Below are 18,285 nucleotides of genomic sequence, written 5' to 3' on the forward strand. Positions count from 1 at the left end.
AGAGCTTGCAGCAAAACAAAACATGGTCATTGGTATCATCTTTGAAGAATACACAATGTAATAAAAAATCGACTCTCTGAATCATCTCAGTTCAGAAGGTCTGCGGGAGAAGGCCACTGTATTGCTCGCTATAAAAATATTCATTATTTTTTACACATTAAATTACATTTTAGAGATTAAAAAGTTTTTAAACTTAGGGTTTAAAGCTGGAAATTTGATTTTCATTCCTGATCTAAAGTAAGTTTGTTTCTTTTATTGATCACCATATATATCCCAGAGACATAATCTGGAATTTGTGGCAACATATTTTCTTAATTTCATGACCAATCAAGTATTTAAGAAATCAAATCAAGTTCTTATCAAATAGAACAGGATACTTGTAGACATGCATAAAATATACAGTATGCATTATCAAATCCTTAAAATGGTTTCACTTTTTTCTTATTACCAAATTAAATGCTTTACTCCCAGCCCTGTCTGTACCAAAATCCACAAAGGTAATTTGTCTTATGCACTCCTCAGCCTCCCCTGTAGAAAGAACCAGGTTTGTCATGATGCCAAACAACAGATTTTCAATAAAATGTCCTACATGAGACAACAGGGTATAAACGAGAGACATAGCCTTTCTTTTCGTGAAGAAACATAAAGATATGAGCGCAGACGTTGACCTGTGGGCCGTGGCTCTCCTCCCCACTACCTGGTAACACCGGTATCCTAGAGCTCAGTTTGCTTAGCAGAGGTTTCACAGAGATCTGGGGAAAAAAGTTATACGGCATCACACTCACATTTAATTACAGCGTGTGAGTCACTAACTTTCTGCAAAAAAACACATTTTTATGGAAACACATTCTAAAACCTTTTTCACTGTGGAAATTTTCAAATACACACAAAAGCAGAAAAAAAGGGTATAATCTACTCCCCTTGACCCCAAACCTGGCCTCAACACCTGTCAGTGCTCTGCTATTCTTGTTCCATCCTCCAGCATTTTTTCCTGGAATACTTAAAAACCAAAGCCCAGGGATCGTACCATTTTGCCCATGGCCTTGGGAGTATTTAAGAAACGCTTTAAATGAGGGCACAGCACGCTTGGCATCTAATCCAAGGAGCAGAGAGGCAAGGGGATGCTCTGACGCGCACTACTTTTCCAACTAGAAGCAATGAATGCCAGCTCTCTTTAGCAAGGCTACGGGTTCTTTTAAGTACATCGTTTATTTGAAACAGGAAATATACCAGCCTTTGAAAGTAACCATTTGGCATATGAGAATTCAATACCACCATTAGTGTTGGGAAGGCTACACAAAAAGGTAAAAATGCTTTTCCTTTAAATGCAGGCTAAACATTTCAAGATACTTGGTACCTTATTCCCTGTGTTGCATTCAAAATGATCATGTGACAGATTCATCAGTCTAATGGTTTAAATGTGAAGATTTACTATCAAAGCAGAAGTGACGTGTATCCAGAAGACATTTCTGTCTTTCCATCTGTACCCTCACACTCTAGCTAATGAATACCCCCACAGACCTCAGAACATCCATTCATCCATGATCTAGAGTGTTATGTTCTCTACCATCAGTGGAATATAGCTACACTTTTTATCACGACCTGGTATCTTATTAAGATTTTAAAACATCATTTTGATTTCAAGACATTAAAATGACAATCTGGCAAAGCCTGGGTCATGTGCCACAAAATATTCCATCAGGAAAATCTAATGAGCTCACTTTTCTTTTTTTTGCCTAGGGAAAAAAAAAACAACAACAGATTACGTAGGGGGTAGCCCTATTACTCTGTCTCACACCCCAAGAACAGGATGTATTTGATAAACTTTTATTTTATGCAGTGAATAAAGCTGCAGGGACATCCACAGACCCATCTGCAATCCTATCGTCTTTCACTGAGGTTTTCTTTACTGATTCAAAAGGTGGCACATAATGTTCGTGAAAATCCCACTGATGTGTTATTTTTAAATCCAAACGGTCATCTTGAGTGTAACAGATGTTTTCTCCATCACTCCCCATTTATATGTTTATGGGTAAGGGGTACACTGTAGAATCCTAATACTTAAAGAGTCCAGTGTTAATTAAGTAGATGGGAGGCTTCTTTCACAACAAACACACATATCAAATCACCACGTTGTACACTTTATACACCTTACAATTTTATGTCAATTATACCTCAAAAAAGCTGAATTTTTAAAGTCTGTGAATGTGCCCTCATCTGCCCTTATGTAATTATTAAAAAATAAACTGAAATGATCTACAGTAAAGAGAAAAAAGCAGAATTCATATATAGACACATATAACATAGAACATGCACACACGTACACACACATATACATAAAGTATAAAAAGGGACTAACTTTCCAATTAAGACTCTAGTTCTAGAAATACCTATTTAAAAGAAGTTATCTCCCTAAAAGCATTTAGCAGACCTCAGTAGAGTGTCTTGCACACAGTAGACATTGGGTAATGCGTTACTGGTTAATGCGGGTTCAGAGCCTCCAGGACACACACACACACGCGTGCGCGCACACACACACACGGCTGTATCTTCAAAACATCTTTAAATCGTGGAGATCAATCATAGCAAAGTCGCTGGACAACAGAACAAGATAAAGTATTACCTCGATGAAACAGAGCACGGACGCCATGCTCTCACAGGACACCTGCTATCCTTGTATATACATTACGTTGGAAAGCGCCCGAGTTTTTCTACAATGTGAGCGTCTCACCTTTTACACGGTAATCTGAAACCATCCCCATACACACTGCTTCTTTGTTGCCGTGGTCATTGCGTGCAATTTTTCTCATTGATGTAGTGCTTTAGGCTTTTCTGGCAATAATTTTTAAGTTTGAAAAAACTATTGAAAAATTGTTATGGGGTGTTACCTTATTTCAACAGTAGGGACTCGGTGGGGGGACGAGTCTAGCCTCTTTTTAGGATTAATGTACTCACAGTTTTTAATTTATGAGTGGTTTAGAACATCCATAAATAGGTTTCACAGAGAAACACAGCCTGGAAAAACTCTCCACTGCACTGTGGTTACCCTCTGGGGTGGCTGGCTTGCATTCTCAAGAGTTCTGAGGCACTGATGTTTATGTTTATAGTATAAGTACTTAACCAGTTTTTAAGCAATCAAATGCTATTAAGAATTAATTGTCTAATGTTTTATTCTACACCAGCAGTCCTGCATGTAGCTTAGGTTTCCCCCTTATGTTCGCGTTTTCCCGGGGTTCACGTTAATTTTTATCTCCAATTATAAATACGCAAAAGGAGTGAAAAGACAATATTATTGAACTTAAGTCAAACTGCTGCATTTAGGAACAGAATCTTTCCCCCCAGGAACTTATTATTTGGGTCAAGGGCTGTTGTGAAGACTTGGTGAAACTTTCTCAGGCCCTTCTGTAAGGTCTGAACAGGTGTCTAGAGAGCAAATTAGTTGCATTTGCCATACAGAGATGATTATGATGAGTCCAAACCCTTTGTGAGGAAAAAATAGGAAAACAGGTATTTTCAGGATCGGTCATCATATTTTTGCTTGTATCTTCAAGCATACATATATCTCCGAATTGTTTGAAAAACTTCAAAAATACTTTCTTCGGAAAATCGTGGCTATGCACTTATTGATGTGAATTTCACAAAATTGCAACATTACGTAGCTGAACTCCATGAAAAAGCTCTCAAACTCCTGAACAATCCTGACTGTATCATTCCACTGTACTCTTCTTCAAACTCCCAACCAAACTGGATTTTATTATTATTTTTCAAACTGGATTTTAAGCAGAAAACAACCCCATTATCTACTCAGAGTAAGAAAACTTTTTCCTGTTAATGTGGATTTATAACTTTCTTGTTTAATAACCTTGATGACATGAATATTTATCTACAAATGGGCAGTAACTATTATTTTAAGGACTTCGGCACTAAAAATTTGATACTGTGGATGCAGGTATATTATACTTTATTATAAACAACTGCTAAATGTCTCAAGCTTCTGCAAGGGCATAAAAGTATTCCCAGGACTTTCAATCAGTCTTCATACATATCATTCATTTGCTCAAAGATATCTGAAAAGACTGCACAACTTGCGCTACATTCTAGTAAGTGTATTAAATAAGCATTACAGTGACACTCCCCTAGAAGTTTCATACTCCACCAAACAGGTGGAAAGGCCAGTGGTGGTAACATGTTTCAACTTTGTATAAATCAAGTTCTGGTAATTTTTTCTAGTTTCTGAGTGTGTGTGTGTGTGTGTGAGTGTGTGTAAGAATATGACTCAAATATCATTTTCTACCCTCTACCAGAAAAGAAAATTTTTTTTAAGAAGAAGTGGATTTCTGGGAAATAAACTTGAAAAAAAAAAACCCAGCACCCTCGCAAATCAGCAAACAAACAAGAAAAACAACTTTCAAAATCCCGTACTAAATAAAGGTCCCACCTTCTGTCAGTGTAGGCAAGTCATAAAGAGATTCTCCTTCCTGATCCAGGATGGAGAATCCCAGCTCTCGGAGTTTAGAAAGAGAAAGTGCTTTGGATCCATCCAAATCTGATGAGCATGTGCTCCTTAACATCTGGAAATCGAGTCCTTTAGACTTCCTCGACAATGCAGAGGAAAGGAAGTGCCACCCGAGAGCCCGGTAGCCCTGTGGTTCTGTTTGTTTGTTTTCTCTCACTTGGTGTCTTTCTGAGTCAGTGGAGAGCTGTTGGTGGCAGGGAGACAGCAAGGCGCGGTTTGAAAAAAAAGCTGGTGCAGTGCAGAGGGAGAGGGGGTGGGCGCGCGGAGGACACATGTTACATCAGACACAGTACCTGCCTTTTTACTGCACAGCTTGTCAGCGAGGTGGTGTGCTTCCTGGGCGATAAGTGAGAATATTTCGTCTTCATGCTCTTCTATTATGGCTTTGCACTGTGGAAACAGAATCACAGCATAGGTGGAAAGATACGCACGCACCGGACGTCTGGTTAGAAGCACTTACCAACGTTTTCTTAGCTGAAAATAGAAAATCGTGTTGCCAAGGTGGCCCGTTTTTATTAGCCCCTTTGGTTTAAGACTCGGTGGCATTGGATCAACCCTCTCCCCAGAAGGTTAACTGCATCATTTTCCTGGGACCTAACCAACTGATTAGTCGTGTTGAAAGACGAGGGTAAGGAAGGAAACTAGTTCTTTGTATTTGTTCCTTTTCCTTAAATTGGAACGCGAGGACTAGGAAGAAATGGGTCTCCTAGGTGGAGCTGAAAAGTCTTAGCTTTCTGTTTTTGTTTTTTTTTAGAACCCTTTAAAGAACACAGCTCCTTGAAATGGTTAAACCCGGTTCCCTCAGATTTAACATAATAATCCATGTTGTGGTTTTAAAACAGAGTCTGAAGTGTGAAAACAATTAAGCTTTCTCAGCAATCAAAAACAAACGCATCCTCAATTACACTGTGGATAACATGCTTGACAGTTACTTAAGCAAGTTTCCTTTCAGACCATTTAGAGATCCATTCATAATTTCACTCTGCTTCTACCCCCAAATCTAACTTTTCAGAGAAGAGGCAGCCCAAATTTGCCCAGGCATTAAAAAAAATATCTTAAATTCTAAGTGAAGTATGGGTCTGTGTTAGAGACCCACAGGGTTACAGTTTCAGGAACTGGGAAGCTGCAGAAGGGCATTCGCTGGAGACTTGCAAATCATTTTCCAAGTTCATTAAGCAAGACTTTAAAAATTTTAAATGGCATTTAAAAATATTTAAATTCCACTATAATGTGTTTATTTAAAACCTGTGAAATGCAAGCGCACTCACTCATTGCAATTTCTCTTCCACGGTGCTTTTAACCTGGAATTATTGCCTTTACTTTTTAATTAAAATGAAATCTTCAAAAGTCAGGTAAAGCCCTTACTTCAGGGTTTTAGCATGCCTGACATTTTGGCCAGTGTGTGAACTTAATACATTTTTTAAACAGGCTTTCCCATCAGTTTGTCTGATTCAACAGCGTTAAGTAAAGTGAAATATATTGGAATATATTTTGCCAAGCACATTCTAGCAAGCCAGAGGCCAGCCTTCATCTAAAATAAACACTATACTGGACGGAAGTTTGGCATTAAGCCAGCTATCATACCTAAGCCTTTGTTTAACTTAGTTTGTGCTAAAATACTTGAATTAACTCAGGAAAGAAATTCTCTCTCTTCTATGAAGCCTGGGGGGGGGGGGGGGGGTGGTGAGGATGATGTGTGTCACTCTTCCTCCATCATTTGGCAATAAATATTTGAAAGTGACATTCATTTTAATTTGGATTTTAACCTAGGAGCCATGACCCCTGATTATTTCTGTGGGAACCTGGAAGAGACCTGCCTCAGCCAGGGGACCCACGGGGACCCACAGGGACCCCTCCCCGAGCCCCACCGCACAGAAACATGCAAACTGTGTCTCAAAGTCCCTGGGAGCTGCAACAGCACTTTCTGGAAAATGTCTCCTGTCTCAAGAGCCCCGTTAGATGTCTCACTGGCGAGTTCCTAAATGCCTGGTCAACACTGAAAAAGCAGGACAGACAACAAAGCAAACAGATAACATTTTAATGTTCAGTGTCTAGAAACTCAACAACCCAAGCAAATAGCGAAAAAGAGTAACCAGAGTGTATTCATGGCGCCCAGGATTCACCTGCCAGGAAGAGAGCTTACCGCGAATTTCAAAGGTCTGTAAGCATCAGAATAAAAATAGAATTTTTAAAATTCTTTGTATATTTTGTCTCCTTTCCTTGGGGCAAGTCTCTTAAATGCCTTCTCCTTGGTCACGGGGTCGTCTTCCAGCTTGTAGTCGTTCATCGGCTCACACACTCCATCCAACAGGTCTGCTAGGAAAGCCTCCGAGTGGGCTAAGGGGATCTGTGAAGACAACACGGGCAGGGAAGCTGTCTTTCTGTGCACAGGGTTCGAGAGAGCTCGCGATGAGGGCATATGGAAACACCCGCCACCCCCATGAACGCCAACATGCATTAGTCTCCTAATATAATATGTACGCAATTGTACTACTTACAGAATTTAAGAAGTTAGCTTAAATGGTGCTTTTGAAAAAGTGCGGATGTTTGAAAGTGGACAGAAAAAAAAACTATATTCAAACTAGAAAGTACACTTATACAGGTAATCATTTCTAAAAGTCCCCGAACATGCAGACTAAGGCACTGAGGACAGAAAATGGCTGTGATTATTTACTTGCAATAGAGAGGGAGAGGGAGGGAGAGAGAGAGAGAGGCAGAGAGAGGCAGAGAGCGAGGGAAACCTGGAACCTGGACAGGACAAGACGGGGACAGGGAGGGATGGAGACCCAGCGAGGCAGCGCGCCCCTCCATTCCGGACAAGTTCGGCCGAGCCAACAGTTGCGCCCTGGGGCGCGGGTCCTGGGCGCGGGTCCCCGGCCGCCGCGCTGACGCCCGCGGGCGCCGGGGTAGAGGGGCGGGCAGGGCGGCCCCGGGCGCGGCCGCGGGCTCTGGGGACAGCTGGTGCCCGTCTCCGCGCGCCCGGCTCCCTCCGGAATCCGGCGAGGATTCAGAGGACCCTCTGGCCACCACCTCCGCCCCGCGCGGGGGTCAAAGAGCACCCCTCGCCCTTGGTAACCGACACAAAAACTCGGGGCCCGTCTAGACAGGTCAAGGTGCAGGATGCTGCGTCCCCGCGGCTCCTTCCGGAAGGGGGCGGGGACCCGCCAAGGGCGCCGCGGACGCGCCGCGGCCGGGCCTCTGCGGGCCTTTTCCCCCTCCACCCTCTGCTGATCAAAGTAGGAAGTTTGCATGACAACCATGGTGAAAGGGGCTGAATCACAAATGAACTCGATTTCTGCGATGTTGATCTATCCAGACTCCATTGTCCCCTTTCAGACGCAGTGTGAACCCTTCCGGTGCCGGCGACCGCGCGGCTTTGAGGCGCGCGCTCCGGGCGCACAAAGGGTCCCCGCGCCTCCCGCCATCTGGCCGCGGGTTCCCGGGCGAGCGCAGCGCCCGGCGCGGTGGCCCTGCCTGCGCCTTCGGACCGCCGCTCCCGGGGGAGGCCGCTCCGGTGTCACCGCCTTCAGCCCCCACTCTCAGGGAGGAGTCGACTCTGTGAAAAACAGGCTTAAAGAAAACGTGGACGAGGAAAAAGCCAAAGAAAAACACCACTGATTAACTTCCCGCTGCCCCCACCATGTGCACGGTAATGACGCCCCCCCATCTCCCAAAACTTGATTTGAGGTTGACTCTTTCAAGGCCCATGCACTCACTTTTCGCAGTTAGATCGTTTATTAAACTGGAATATGCCACCACATTTATTTGTTCACTAAACCATCAAGTTTTTAAAAACTCCCAAGTGTGTATGTGTGTGTTTAATGTCTCAGTCAAAAGACCCTAAAGGAAGTGGCTTAAAGTGCATTCCGAATACAAATTGCGTTTAACTTACACTTTTAATGATGCCAATCGAGCACTGTAAGTTGTAAAAAAAAAAAAAAAAACAAAAACCGGATAATAAATGGGTAAAAAAGAAAACCGAAAATCTGTTTTATTAACTTACAGGAGCTAAGGATTAAATTTGTATTGGGTCTGCAAGTTGTAAAACACAGAGGTAAATTCTTAATTACAGTTAATCAAGCAGATCATTAGCAGAATTATGAGGGTTTTTTCCTGCCAGGTGTGTGCCTTCAGTGTATCTCCTTCGCTGATACGTTTCAGATCCGTTCGGGGTACTTTGTCCATGTCAGCAAAACAGCATTTTACTTCCCAGTGATGAGCAGACTCACCTAAAAAATCTGACTGCGACGTCGGAGACACCCATTCTCCCTCCTCTTCCTCCCCCCTCCTTCCCCAATCGGAAAAGTAAACAGGGTGGGGGTGGTAATCTCAGGAGGGCAGGGGTCTGAGCCTGGAAGAGCTTGGGGAACCCTCAGCGCCATCCTAATACATCCCAGTATTTCACGTTGACTTGAAACCACTCTCGAAAATGTTTTTCAAAATTGGCCTGACGTCCTGAGCTGGGTGCAGAAATCCCCGAGCATCTCAGATGTAAGCAGATCAGAGGCTAATGAGTGCAAGGCCGCCACAACTGACTTTTGAGAGGCTTTTTGTTTGTTTCCAGGGCTGGGGATTTTTAAAACAGTCCCCACATTAAAACTTGACACAAAACGGGATTTTTTTTTTCAATTTTGAGGTGTAAATTTACATGTTTGAATATACGAGTATGGGGCCTATTTTAACACAAATATGTTGCAGCAAGAGATCAACACGTGAATTTTGTTGGTTTTATGAGTCTGAAGGCAAACGGGCTTTTAAAAATGTCATTAGCTGGCTCTTTTGTGTAAGCATTCTCGAATAGTAGAAAATGTTTGCCAGCAGATAGCTCAGAAAATGCTTCATTACGATCGCCACTAAAAACAAGAAAGGAAAAACACCCAACAGGAGATTACTGGAGGCTGTTTTTAGAAGATTTTAAAAAAATAGATTTTAAAAATCTCAATCAAAGCATCCAATTTTATGAGAAAACGCTAAAGAAAAAGATGCTTAAGCATCGCAGCTCTTTCCACGTTTGTTAAAACACACACACGATTGGAGTTTGAAATGAGTCCACTTAGCCGAACCGCCTTGGGGAAATTTAAAGACTGTTCATAGAATAATTGGGCCCTTTTCTCCCCTCAAAGTGTTTTGATTATAAGACTGCAGTAAATATTGAGACAAGTGGAATAAAACAAAGTCTTTCTTTCTGTACTATGAAGGTTTTGAATAGTACTTGTCAATAAAGCAACTCCTATTGTAATCTTAGGGGAGGGTTGTCTCCACCCTGGAAGGACTGTCTCTGAGATACCGGCCTCATTACAATATGAATGGCAACGGCCGCCATCATTGTATCCCGAGAAAACCCGATTCACTGGCAGTTTTCTTATCACCCTTACTTTTCCACATGCACTCATTGGTATGAGTTATACATCCAGAAGCGATCCGTTATGACTTCATTGTACACGAAGTAGATCCTAACTTTGGCGTTCCGAAACCTACCTACAACTCTGAATCCTACTTGGTATACATAGTGTCTGTTTCTGTTTTCCTTCAGGCTTCTTCTGACCATGTGCTTGTTCTGCGAGCAATGAAATGGGGGTGGAAGGACGTACCCATACTTGAAAGCGGGGGAAAAAAAAGTAGCTGGAAGTTTTGGCTCTGGGTTCTCTAGAAAGCTGGAGAGAGGGGTTTATTCAGACACACCTTCCTGACAGTCGGCTACAGAGAGCCTGGCCTGAGCGTTCATTACTGTGTCTCTGTTCATCTTGTAGCGAATTTCTTGCTTGATAGCTATCACAATTAGGCAGGAATACAATTACGTTACAGTGTACAATTGGACGTGGAAACGTCCTTGTGGTAGCTCTGTCTTTTGCATACCAGTCTGGCAATCTCAAATAAATCTCACTTATCTTTTTCCTCAGATATGAAACCAGTACTTAACCTGCTTAGTGACTGATAATTGATTTCGTATTGTTGCAGAGATTCTCTTTGTAGAGGTTTAGTTAATGGAGAAATGTTAATTGCATTATAGCAAATATTGCATCTAGCTTCATCACTAACTCTTCATCCATAAAAATATTGCAATCACTTCTGATATTAGTTAAAAGTCAATATTTAGAAGTGAAAACTCAAGCCTCCTTTGCTCTAGGCTACAACAGGGGAAGCGTGAATTCAGAAACTTGTAAGATGATGAGATATATAATTAGCTTTTATGTTAATTGACTGTTATGAGTTTGTTGTATGACACTTCTTCATATAATATGCAAATAGCATTGACTGTTTAGTTTTATTAGACAATATAATTAGAAGGCTAAAGGAGCTCATTTCGATGAGGAATAACACAGCCTGACAAATCTGCCCGTGTTCTGTGTATCAGAAGAAGTGAATTCCATCTGGACTTAATCAATAACAGGGATTTTAAGTAGCCTTTGTTTAGGGAACTAAAGCCAACCAACAGATAACAGAATTAATATCAGTTTTTCCAGTTACCATCAATTCCATGTTAAAACAGGTGAATTTCTGCAATCAATAAATAAAACGTTGGGGACAAAAATACAAAGATTTCAGCATGATTTGCCACAAAGACACAGTAAATTCATGAAAATAACATCAACATCTTGCTTTCTTTAATTTGAATAATGAAAAGAGTCATTCTTATCATTTAAAATAAAACATTTTACAAGTGTCTCCTATTCTTATTCTTGGACATCTTAGGTTATAACAAAGTATATGCTCAGGTTGTTAGGAAAACAGAAATAAGGAAAAAGAATAATGTGATTTGGGGGGAAATTTTCCTAGAATTCAAACTGTGAACGTTTCAATCACTTTTTTTTTTTTTTATTCTCGAGCCTATTTCCAACTTCACAGTGATAAACAGAATCAGAGAAAAATTGCGTAATGGGTCATCATTGATGAACTCCAAATGGGCTCATTGAACTCCATTTGACTTTTCCCTAAAGTTTAAAAAAATTTCCATTATCAAATGCAAACTTGGCACTCACATTTGATTTCCCCATTCTAAAAAGTATTCTGTTCATCTTCAAGAAAACCCTTAATATTCATGCATTTTAGGTAAAATGGGAAAAAATGCATTTATCCCCATGAAAATGTCACAGTTTTTCAATCTTTTAAAAGAATCACCCGAAGCAAGGGCTCTGGGCGCCCTTCCCGTGGTGTGTTCCTGAGCTGTGCCCTCCTCTGGCATACCCCAGAAGCATTTTGCAGATTCAAGGAGAGAAAGTGTCTAGAAAAGAGCATAAAAGGGCAGAGGCAGTGGTTCGGCACTGTTCACAGAGTGAGATGTGACTCTGTCCATTCATTCAACACATACTTATTGAACTCCATTATGTGTCAGACAGATCGTTCAGGTGGTTTGGAAGGGGACTCCTCTGTGATGCTGAATAAAAATTAAGATACTGGAAGAAGAAGGGTCTGGTAGAGGTCCAGCAAATGCTGATGAACGATAATGTGGCTCCTTGTCCGTCGGTGGAGCTAAAGGTCTCATTAATTCAGTATCTGTCTCCTTAACTAACAGGTTCCTGCCCTCTTCCCAAATCTGCGTATCCTTCACCATCTAGTTGCCGAAAACATGACTGAATCAAGGGGCTATTTGTTTCTAACCAGCTCCGCAGAACACTTTCCCCAAACGGAAAAGGTGAAAACTCAGGTTTGTGGAATCTATTGTGGCATTTCCCAAGTTGGGGGGCAAATGGTAAGATTTCCTTAGAAAACGCGGGTGGCTCAGAGGAAGAGGGACAGATACCCGGGATCCTGAAAGCCCATGTTGTTCCTTCTCCACAGATGTGGAAATGTGTAACACACACTGGTTTCCTCGGACTAGAAACACAGTGCTTTTTTTTTTTTTATAGAAAGAGTAACACATTTACTTGATTGAAAAAAAAATCCAAAAGGAACAAAAGGGCAGAGTCAAAAGTGAGGCTGATACCCCAGACCCTAAGCACCCCCGTTCTCCTCCAGCCAGAAACCTTCCACATGCACATCCATACATGTGTGTCTGCATGTGCACACGTGACCATGTGTGTGCATACACGTGACCCTGTGTGTACATACATATACACGTGACCATGTGTGTGCATACAATACACGTGACTGTATGTGTACCTGTGACCCTGTGTGTGTGCATACACATACACGTGACCGTGTGTGTACGTACATATACATGTGACCATGTGTGTACATACAATACATGTGACCCTGTGTTGCATACACATGACCATGTGTGTATACAAGACACGTGACAGTGTGTGTGTACCTGTGACCCTGTGTGTGTGCATACACATACACGTGACCATGTGTGCATACAATACACGTGACTCTGTGTGTACCTGTGACCCTGTGTGTGTGTATACACATACACGTGACCGTGTGTATGCGTACATATACATGTGACCATGTGTGTGCATACAATACATGTGACCCTGTGTGTGCATATATGTGACCATGTGTGTGTATACAAGACACATGACAGTGTGTGTGTACCTGTGACCCTGTATGTGTATACACGTGACCCTGTGTGTGCATACACGTGACCATGTGTGTATACAAGACACGTGACAGTGTGTGCGTACCTGTGACCCTGTGTGTGTATACACATACACGTGATCCTGTGTGTGCATACATATACATGTGACCGTGTGTGTGCATACAATACACATGACCCTGTGTGTGCATATATGTGACCATGTGTGTGCATACAATACACGTGACAGTGTGTGTGTACCTGTGACCCTGTGTGTGTATACACATACACATGACCCTGTGTGTACGTACATATACATGTGACCATGTGTGTACACACAATACACGTGACCGTGTGTGCGTACATATACATGTGACCGTGTGTGTGCATATAATACACGTGACCATATGTGTATACAAGACACGTGACTCTGTGTGCGTACCTGTGACCCTGTGTGTGTATACACGTGACTCTGTGTGCATACACGTGACTGTGTATGTGCATTTGGGAGTGTCCCTTGTCCTCTTTGCACATGGACTAGAGCAGAGTGCACACACGGTCTGCTGTGCCCTTCCTCACCTGGTGACAAGGGGGCTCAGCCACGTCCGTCCCTGAGCGGTCCCTGGACGGAGGCACACTCACTGTGGAGATGTCAAATCGGAAACCCATTCCCGTGGGAGAATGAGTCAAAGGCGCCGCACACCCGAGTGCAGGTTCAAAAGAGGAGCTGCTGACTGTCGTGAGTGGTGGCAAATCCCCGGAGTATTTGTTAAAAATCCATTTTTTGATGAGTCTTACCTTATCCTAACCCCAGACACTAGTTTTGCGTGGGACAAGGGGAGCGTTTTTGCCCCCATTTCCTGGGTGAGGAGCCGAGTGTTGAAGGGCCTGCTGGGGGTGGTGGCTGTCACAGCAAGGCCATCGCTCTCGTCCCCCCCCCCAGTCCTCGGGGGCAGGCTGTTTCCTAACCACCTTCAGCCCTAGCCGCATGCCACGCCCCCACCAAGTGACCAGGAAGGGGCACTCTGGGGCTGAATTGTGTCCCCCAAGTTCCTATGTTGAAACCCTAAGCCTCGGGACCTCAGAATGTGGCCTCATGTGGACATAGGGCCTTTACAGAGGTCATGAAGGTAAACTGAGGTCGCTAGGGTGGGCCCTGATCCAATAGTACAGTTGTCCTTATATGAAGAGGAGGTCAGGACACAGACACGCAGGGGGACGACCGTGTGCGGCGGTAAGAAGGCGGCGCCCACACACCGGGGAGGGAGGCCTCAGGAGGAGTCAGCCCTGTGCACGCCTGGATTGCGGACTCCCCGCCTCTAGAACCATGAGACTAGGTTTCTGGTGTTTAAGCCCCGCCGCCGCTCTTGGGTACTTTTTGGTGGCAGCCCAAGCTGCAAATACAGCCACAGACCCTGAGGCTCCCAGCCTGAAGCCTTGCTAGCCATGGCTCAAGCCCATCAAACCAAATATTTACGGAGATGGTCGAGCTGCGGGACAAGCTGCACATCACGAGGAGATACTGGCCTGGCCGAGCCATGAATGCTGAACAGCACGAGGTGCACACGGGTCCGTCCTGGTGCGCGTGCAGGGACCCCAACTTCAGCGTTTGTCCCGCCGCCGTGCTGGGTGGGGAGAGCCTCCAGACGCCTCCATTCTGGTCTGTCGTGGCCCAGCCAGCTGCCGGCCTGCCCTTCCGTCTATGGTCCTCAAAATAACACCACTGTGCTGCATCAGATCGGCCAAGTAACTGATAGGAAATCCTTCTTGAGCCCGACAAATCAATGGAAAGTGCCATTATTACTTTCACTTTGCTGGATGCTGTTTTAGTTTGTCGATGTCCTTCAAGTGACGCCAGTTTAAGGAGCATAGACTGATTTCTGTGCTCTCCTTCCTGATGGGCTGGAGGGAGAGGAGCTGCCGTCCTTCACGTGTCCGAGAAGTAGGACACACTGGCGGCTCTCCTTGCCTCCCCTTTCCCCTTCCTGTCTGCTCAGAACCGAGAGCTGCCAGGATGGGCATCTAGGCCCTTGGCACTCCAAGTGTGTCCCGGACCAGCAGCATTGCAGTCCAGAGCCCTGGCCACCCCCAGACGTTATCAAGGCGCTCAGGCGGCCTGTGTGCACAGGGAAGCTTGGGCCATGCGGCTCAGAGTCCTGAGGATGAAGTGTGTGGTGGAGACAAGCGTGTAGCTGCCCAAGCTGCTGAGCTCCGTCTAGAAGAAGCCCGTCAACAGAGACAAGACAAGGGCCATATAGTGAGAGATCTGGCTGAAAGGCTTGTCTTTAGAAACACGGTGTGTGATGGCTTGAAAAAGATGCCTCCATCCTCAGACCCAAATGGCAAGCAGACAACACATTTGGGAGAGCCAGATGCTCCCATTTTCTTGACGAGGGCTGAGTGCAGTGAGACACCGTATTGCTGTTAGAGAACACGCTTCCAGACCGAGATCTTTTTTTTTTTTTTAAGATTTTATTTATTTATTTGAGACAGAGAGAATGAGAGACAGAGAGCATGAGAGGGAGGAGGGTCAGAGGGAGAAGCAGACTCCCTGCCGAGCAGGGAGCCCGATGCGGGACTCGATCCCGGGACTTTGGGATCATGACCTGAGCCGAAGGCAGTCGCTTAACCAACTGAGCCACCCAGGCGCCCCCAGACCGAGATCTTTTATCGACACTCAGAGAAAACTGAGAGAAGCGAAGGACAATAAAGGGTGCCTGGCAGCTCCTCGGCACCTGGCTTACGAGGAAGATCTTTTACTGTATCCCACGGCTGAACATGCTCAAAGCCATTGCTTAGCTCCTTCTCTGTGGCATTATTTCTCGTGTGCATTTCTGACCGTCCCCCCATTCTGTGGACCCACAGCAGGCGGGTGAGTGGGTGCCAAGTGCGACTTTGCTGTGCGGGGCTGGAAGCTCCATGGAAATGCATGCCCTCTGCTCCAGAGCCCCGCAGTAAGATGGGCAGGGGGAGAAGGTGGCGTTTTCTCTGCTGCACCAAATCCAGGCGGCTTGGAAGCGGCTCTGCCACTTCACACGGGGACGCTGCCTCTCCGCCTGCCTCAGCAGGCTCTCTGTCCCAGAAACACCCAATTCTGAGCAGCCAGTCATGGGGGGTGACCGTGCGCTATAGCTTAGCTGCCAAGGGGGGGGTCATTAGGAAACTCTCAAAGTGTTTGAGGGGGCCAGAGGACACTGTCCCTCTGTGTCTTTGCTGCCCCAACGATGCTGGGACCATCTCCTCTGGCCTGGGAAGACCGGGTGCAAACGTGAGAACTGACAGAGACCAAACCCAACCCACGTCTGTAGCAAAGAGACTATGAATAAATCAACTTTGTTCCTGTTAAAGAACGTGTTTTTGTTTGGCTTGGTTTGGTTTTCCTCATTTAGGGATGCCGAGTCTTCATAAATCAGTATGCTCACAGGCTAAGTGTGCAACCTAATGCTGCTTCTACTGGAGCAACGGACTGGCACGTGGCCACCCAGCAGCGTCCCCTTCCAGCTTCCAGCCCCGTGGAACCGTGCACACCGTGGCACCAACCGCAGACCCGCCCTCTGGCGTCACGGTCTGGTGTCCACCTTCGCGGGTAGCAGAGCGCTCCGTGAGAATTTAGAACCCATCTCGCAGCTCCCTGACTTTGGGACATCTAGGGTATCACCAACGTTTAAAAAATAACCCCGCTCTGTGCATTGTTGTATATGCAGCGTTTCTTCTGTTGGATTATTTTCTCGGGCTGTGGTCCTAAGCGTGGGGTAACGAAGTCATTCTTGATACACACTTCCACGTGCGTTTTTTTTTTTTGCGACTTGACTCTCTCCGGTCAGCCCATTAAACCTATGCAGGCTAATAACAGAAAGACATCTCTAAAAATAAACCATTAGCCAAATCACTGAATTTCTCCAATGGCTTCCATAAGGAGAACCAACACCACAGGCTGCCCGGGTCCCGAGGCTCCTCAGATACCCTAGGTCTTTCTCCTCTTCATTCCAGCTTGAGAGCAGATGGTGGAAGGACCCATCGCTCAGATCCATCATGGCGGCACGAGGCGCCTCCACCACCTGGAGGCCGGTCTCAGTGCCGTTCTGGTGGTGACCACCAGCCTCTGTACTCCTTCTCGGCGCTCAATGTCACTGTGGCCTCTGCCGAGGTGTTCGGAAGTAGATAGATATGAGATTATTTTGCTCCGTTGGAACTGAATTATTTTTTCACTATTTAAAAATTATTAATCCCAAGAGATAATGTTAAATCTGTTCCTTCCTGACTCTGTGTATTTAGATAAATACTATCTTTCTGCTAGTTAGTACCCAGACCTTAGGAGGTTACATTTCTAAATCGAGCGTAAGAAAGACTCCCTGTATAGCTCCTAAAGAGAAGAAATCCTGGTCCACCATCCTTGCAGGTCCTGGGACCCTTGGTTGAGGGTGTGACCAGCCTTCCAGGGAGGTTGGCAGCTGGGCCCTCCGATGGTGGAGGCCGAGCACATTCTCTAAGATCGGTCCACTGCGTGCCGTGCTGGGGACCAGATGTCCAGGACAAGTGGTCTGTTCTAACGGGCCAGGCAAGAAGGCAGGTCGAGGCAGCACCTATAGGAGAGAGAGTCCAGGACGGCTCACAACCCACACGGTGATGTTTGGTCACGTGGCCACTGCCTGTTGACCATCTGCTGCGTGCTAACTTGTGCTAGACACGAGGAGACGGCAGCGAACAAAATTCAGGTGGTCCTTGTCCTCCCAGCCTGGGGGCACTGGTGGTCAGGGCCCCCACCGGAAGTCACGCAGGGACCATATTGGCCTTGGGTGGAGCCCCCCCTTGGTGCCGGGGTCCCCCAGGCCACCACCTGTGTGTGTGCAGCCTGTGAGCCAAGACTGGTTTTTACATTTTTTTTTTAAGATTGTATCTATTTATTTGACAGAGAGAGACACAGCAAGAGAGGGAACACAAGCAGGGGGAGCGGGAGAGGGAGAAGCAGGCTCCCCGCAGAGCAGGGAGCCCGATGCGGGGCTCGATCCCAGGACCCCGGGATCATGACCTGAGCCGAAGGCAGACGCTTAACGACTGAGCCACCCAGGCGCCCCTGGTTTTTACATTTTAGAGTGGCTGAAAAAATTAAAAGAATCATATTTTGTGACACGTGAAAATGATATGAAATTCAAATACCGGTGTCCACAATAAAGCTTCATGGGAGGCAGCCACATCTGTCCACACGCATCCTGTCCACCCACAGCTGCCGCCCAGCTTCGGTGGCAGAGAGGCCCACAGATCCTAAACCATCCACCGTCTGGTTCTTTCCAGAAGCCACTTGCCCAGCCCT

The 18,285-nt window shown here is 45.3% G+C and overlaps 1 protein-coding gene across 1 annotated transcript in view; it reads right to left on the reverse strand.

Annotated features, from left to right (window-relative positions):
* Positions 1-714: 714 nt before the first annotated feature.
* Positions 715-18,285, reverse strand: part of CNPY1 (canopy FGF signaling regulator 1) — a 36,222-nt gene continuing 18,651 nt past the window's right edge. The window contains 3 exon segments of the mRNA XM_021693009.2: positions 715-752; positions 4,810-4,906; positions 6,660-6,863. Coding sequence (XP_021548684.2) covers positions 715-752; positions 4,810-4,906; positions 6,660-6,863 — 339 coding nt within the window.

The sequence above is a fragment of the Neomonachus schauinslandi genome, chromosome 12, assembly GCF_002201575.2.
Source record: "Neomonachus schauinslandi chromosome 12, ASM220157v2, whole genome shotgun sequence".
In the NCBI taxonomy this organism is placed as follows: Eukaryota; Metazoa; Chordata; class Mammalia; order Carnivora; family Phocidae; genus Neomonachus; species Neomonachus schauinslandi.